We start from the raw sequence: 6,000 nt of genomic DNA, 5'->3' as shown, positions 1-6,000 counted from the left end.
TAATGTTTACTTTCGACGAGAAAATTCACTTCGAGATCGAATCATCGAATTCTCTATTTTATCTCGGTTAACTAGGCAAGCTCGGTCGTTCACGGAAGGCATCGTACGGTGCTCATTATTATTTTTTTTTCTTTTTCTTTAAATCGTTGCATCAACAATCATTAACAATTTCATTCCTTTCCGTAATCCTCTCCTCGCTGTCTCGTGTCCTGTTTATCTTTTTCTCGTTATCTTTTCTTTTTTTTTCTCTCTTATTCTTCTGTTACGAGTATTTCTTTTAACCTATCTTTAGTTATTTTCTTTAGTTTCGTTAGCTTTCGTGTAATAGTGTAGGAAGTAACGGAGACATAATCGATGCCGATGGCGCGAAAGCTGGCAAGAATTTACATTGTAGTCTGTGTCACTTAGTAAATTACGTACATACATCGAGGCGAGCAGGTTGCGAATACTCTCGAATCAGAGCAAATATTTCTATCTTTAATATAACTATATATTTATAATTATATATTTATATTTATTTATTTATTTATATATATATATACTTTTTTCTTTTATCCTTCATTTAATCGCTTATACGTATGTAGTATTGTCTTCGTAAAGTTTCCTGCTTTTCCTTCCTGATGTCCTAAAAAACCCGTTGGTCGTGAAAGTATTCGAAAGTACAGAATCGAGGCTTGTCTTTCCATACGGAAAACGAAAAGGAGGGGGGTCACGAGTCTGAATCTAAGCGTGAATCTTATTACAAAATTATGGAAAACGGATTACAGGAATGCCGATGTACTGTTGTCAAAATAAATGGTTCACAAAAAATGAATGATCTATACATATATTGTTTGCACGCACTAAAGATAGATCCCATCATAATTAAACCACGTAACCACTGCCCGAAAGCAAAATGAGCGCCAATTTTTCTTGATTTCTCGATTATCGTGTTACCAAACAAAAAAAGAACGAAATTTCGTAACGCGTTCTGTGAATTAAAGGTACGGATATTTAACATATTGTTTTATTTACGTTATAAACTGATTAATTTATCGCCTTTTACGTATCATGAAGCCCAAGTTGATCATTCTAATAACGCATTCATTTTGGAATGACCACAAAATAACATATCTTCTGTTTAACACATAATAATACAGATCATATTACACACTACAATATTTATGAGACAAATTACCCTCCGCCATTAAGATTTTAATTAAATTAATACTTAGTTGAAATTATCTAAAGAATTGTCTAAATCTAATCAGATTTTGTCTCGTACAATTTCAAACATTTCGTATCAACGAATGAAAAAGTAAATCCGAATTTGCAATCGTATTTTATCAGCTCTTCATATCGTTTTTGGTAAAACAACTGCAGAAGAATTTCGTACCTTGTCTAGATGAAAAATGGCGCGATTAACGATTGACTATTATTAAATATTGACATTGTCATTATATCGGACAGATCTATCTTTATCGTGATCGAACAATACACGAACAACATTTAAAAAAAGGGGGAAAAAAGGGGGAACAAAGGAAAGAAAAAAGAACAAAAAGACGTAATAAAAGAGAAACAACAGCGATGTAACAAAGTCGATTGCACAGGAACGTTGTTTCTTATGACGCTAGAGCATCTCGAAACTAGGAAAATAAAAAATATTTCGATTCCTCTCCCATATCTGTACCAGCCAAGGAACAGACTCGTCGCGGGTTCACGGTACCGCGGCGATCGATTAGTACTATATCGTGTCGTAATATTATAATAATATAAAAATATATTTCTTAACTATTAACGCTATAATAAATGAGTATTATTAAGCATCATATCTGGAGTTTTCTTTCTCATTTCACAATTATCTTTCACGTAGTACGGACACGATGCCTGTCGCGGATAACCGGAGCTTCTTAGACGCGGAGGAAATGCAACGATGACACCCCCGCTCGGCCGAAACGCGACACTGCACACTGCCGCTTATTTTTTTTAAACTTTTTTCTGGTTTTTTTCGTTTTTACCTTTTTTTTCACGCGTTTATATATATATTCGCCTTGCGCAGTTAATTATACTCCCCATATAAGTCGACATTTCCATTAATTTCTTTCTTTTTCTTTGCTCATCAATCTTTATCAATAACAATATATATAATATAATATAATATATATATATATATATATATATCACTTGTCACTCGTGGTACGTGTAAATAAAAAGAGGCATAAACCGTTATAAAATACATTCTCGAGTATTATCGATCTGTAGATTAATATATATATTATATATTATACCGCTTATCTATGCATCCGAACGAATAAAATCATAAAAATGTTGTAATAATCATTTTTTGTTGCTTTTTTTTCTCCTTTTAATAGTACAGTTATTGGAAGCATTTTAATATTATACTTAGTGTTTACGATCGGGGCCCGGATCTCGGTGAAGGGATTATTTTCCTTTGTTTTCTCTAATTCTTCATCTTTTCATTCGTTTTGTTTCATTGTTTATTGCGAGGTTCTCGATGCCATTCACTTTCATGCGCCGAAAGTCGTGTACGTATGTATGCAATGTATTTACGCAAGCTCGCGACGTTTCCATCGACGGTCCCAGACGGACCCGGCGAGCTCTGACGGAAAGTACCAGAGGCCGCGGTGTCTTTTCTAATGAATAAATAAAATGGGGCACGGATAGCGTCGATACGAATCGATATTTTCACGGAATGTCTAAGGCATATACTTTTTTCTAGGACGCGTTACTCATTTTTTCTCCTTTTCGCTCCCCCCTTCTTTCTCCCTCACTCTCTTTTCTTCTATCCCTTCTTTTTCACCTTTGCACGCTGTGATACGCAGAGATTCAGCATTTATGACGAAACCCATCGTACACGTTTTCATTTACTTTACAACAAATTTAATGAGTCGATAAATAAGCTTGTTTTATTGTTTAAAAATAAAGTATTATTCTACTTTACACACAAAGTTCTTGGATTTATTCCAGAAAAAATGCATAAATTCTTATTAGATTATGAATTTCTCGACGAAACAGATATTTAAGTCAAGTGGGAAAGAACGATGACCTGTTTAAACAATCTATGTTGATTTAATACATCCAAAATAAAAGTTTCTTTTTTGTCAATGAATATGCCCAATCTTCTTCCTTAACGAAGCAAAAATCGCATAAAACTTATTTCCTCCCATTTTAAATCTTTAATATTATTACAACTACCAAACTCTGTAATTAATTTCATAAAATATAAAAAAAACATATAATAGTAATTTAAAATAATCAGTTTAAAAATATACAAATTTGAATGAATCTTAACAACAATAAAATTACGTTCCCAAACGACTAACTTAATTTGATTATACTTGGTAGCATAATCTGGAATCTCTCACGTATCACGCGTTACGTTGTATGAATGCCGGCAATATGTAGACACGGAATATTTGAAGTAAGTACATGATGATCAAAAGATACTCGTATGGCATCGATTATCGACAACTAAGGCCCAGAGAAACATTACGACGCTACGTACAATTTGCAATTCAGTCGAGTCTCGTTTGGAACGAGCGAGGACCCGATCGATCACGAGAAACCACCGAATTATCTAAGATAATCTATTTAGTTCCTTTTTTATTTCGTTCTTAATGGATCATCGGAATTTACATTTAAGCTCTAAGTTAGTCGTTCAAATTTAGACGCAATTTGTATTCGGTGCTTCGATCATCTCACGTGATTTTTCTTTTTACCTAATCGCACGCATGCTTTCGTACTGACTCATTCTTTCCCTTTAACAATGCTAATCATTTCATTTTGACTCATGATTGGGCATTAAAAAACAATAAAATCACGTCCCCGACTGACACAACCGATTAAGAATTTCGAATTTTCGAAAGATTGATCTCTGAAAGAATTACAAAGCTTCCATCGTAGGTTTTTGGTTTTCAAGTTTCAAGAATGATCATTAACGAGGCTGAATTTCTGCGAAATATTTGGAACAGTGGTTTTACCTTCGTGTGAAACTTATTGTATTTAATTCTTCGACGAACATGTTCATCGGTGATTGCACACGCGCGACCTCTACGCGGGCTCCCGTCATCCCTTCGCCATATTTGCGCGTCGCGACTGAATATCGCGTACCCCGTTGCGAACGTGGCTAACAAATTTGTACGTTAATTAGTTTCCTTATTATTGTCATGGTATATATAATAATCTTGTTAATAAAAATACTAAAATATTATGTATATTATATATAATATATAATAGATTATTGCATTATGCATTTTTGGTACCGTTGCGTATTGTTTGGTTTCAAACTCGTCGACTCGAGGTCGCCGCGAATCCTTTCTCCTCTGTTTATAGTATTCGTTTCGTTTCGTTCGCCCGCGTGGCAACGAACGTTCCCGAAGAAACCAGCGAGACGCTCGGACGATGCCGTTGCTCGAGATCAACGTGATTCGTTCGCGATCTTCTCGAACCGCCATCTTTCACCGCCATCTTCGAAGTGGTGTCGTTCACCAGTCCGCGATCCATCTCGTTAGCTTCGTGTATCCGTCTAAATATATTATTTTTAAACGCTTTAGCTAATTCTTCGCTGCGTTACACGCAGTCCCTCTCTCCCCGTTTCTCTCTTCATTATTAATCACTTAGATTTCTTAGTTTTTTCTCTCTGTCTGTCCCTACCCGCGCGACGGTCGCGACTTCTAGTTCTCTAACACCCTGCCCCCCTCCCCACCCTGAAGAACCCTTAATCTTTGTGTTTCTCGCGTGATGAACGCGAGGTATACGTAGTAGTTTTGTCGTTTTTTCTTCAACTTAAATGCCGAGTCCCGCAGTGGAAATGAAAAAGGACCGTACATACTTAACTTAAGCCCACGAGGAGTCTTTCGTCTCATTTTCTTCGTTTTCTTCTTTTCCTTTGGGTTCAGCGGGACCAGTTCTATTCTCTATACGGTTTGCAGTAAGAGTAACGATGATTCATGTGCTGGCTGTAGGAGCCGGAGTGAGAGAAGCGCTTTAGGCACTTGGAGCACTGGAAGGGCTTTTCGCCGCTGTGCAGTCGCTTGTGTTCGGTCAGATGATGCTTGTGCTTGAACGCCCTTGGGCACTCTAAACATTTGTGCGGCCTTTGCCCTGCGGACAATTCATACGATCTTTGTTATTTAGGCTGGCCACACTGTCACATCGTTGTTCGATCAATGGGTTGCCGGTCGGATTTAATACGCTTTGTGTGCACTGAACGAACGATCAGGGGCGGACGTTAGAGGAACGTGAAAACATGAGAACAGGCAGCATACTTTTATCGCTCATAGGGTCCAAATGTTACGATTCTAGAGTTATGAACGAGTTATAAATGTTTATGAAAATTCGGATTTCCGGAGATTACGCGTGGAAAAGTAAAAATCTAATTCCAATGATTTCTTCAACGATAGTTCAAGGAAACACAAGACTAACAAATCTATATTAAATTTTGTTACGATCTTTATGTGAGACTGTTTTATGATGACACCAATGTTGTTGAGTGTTTATCTTTAAGAAAACTGTAGCAAAATACTTAAAAGACCGATTTATGTTTCTGCAGATTTCAATTTGAGCAGTACCTACTCATTAATCTATTTATATAACGATATTGAGTTATTCATAGAATATTATGTTTCTTTAAATATATGTAGATGTGTTAGATATATATGAGTCTAAGAACATGTTTTCATGTTTCGGTGAGAAAATAAGGAAAGAATTAATTGAAATACATACCGGAATGTTCGTATTTATGTCTCGCTAGGGAACTGTGTTTTGAGAATGTTTTGTCACACCGATCGCAGAAAAAGACACCCTGCTCGATCTCAGCGGCTGGCGGTGCTTCCGATCGACTCGTGCTTTCGTTCTCGTTCTTTGCGTTTGTCTGAGGTTGAGTCTGATCAAACAAAGCAATAATGTAACCAACAATAAGCAGGAGCAGAAAAGAAGTTATAAAAAGTGACTATCGTTTATAAAAAACAGCAATTTGTTTCATTTAAAATTATTTCATGA

The 6,000-nt window shown here is 36.2% G+C and overlaps 1 protein-coding gene across 3 annotated transcripts in view; it reads right to left on the bottom strand.

The window, feature by feature from the left end:
• zfh1 (Zn finger homeodomain 1) overlaps nt 1-6,000 on the bottom strand; it is a 55,184-nt gene that overhangs the window by 2,159 nt on the left and 47,025 nt on the right. For all 3 annotated transcript variants that reach the window (XR_012999436.1, XM_076370929.1, XM_076370928.1), the window contains exons 8-9: nt 5,725-5,884; nt 1-5,103 (exon numbers count right to left, since the gene is read on the bottom strand). The exon at nt 1-5,103 is cut by the window's left edge. Coding sequence is in view for 2 of the 3 variants with exons in the window: in XM_076370929.1 (XP_076227044.1) it covers nt 4,910-5,103; nt 5,725-5,884 (354 nt within the window). In the remaining variant the exon portion in view is untranslated. The remainder of the gene's footprint in view (nt 5,104-5,724; nt 5,885-6,000) is intronic.

Source organism: Nomia melanderi, chromosome 9 (assembly GCF_051020985.1).
Source record: "Nomia melanderi isolate GNS246 chromosome 9, iyNomMela1, whole genome shotgun sequence".
NCBI lineage: Eukaryota > Metazoa > Arthropoda > Insecta > Hymenoptera > Halictidae > Nomia > Nomia melanderi.
This window is presented reverse-complemented; position numbering and strand designations above follow the sequence as displayed.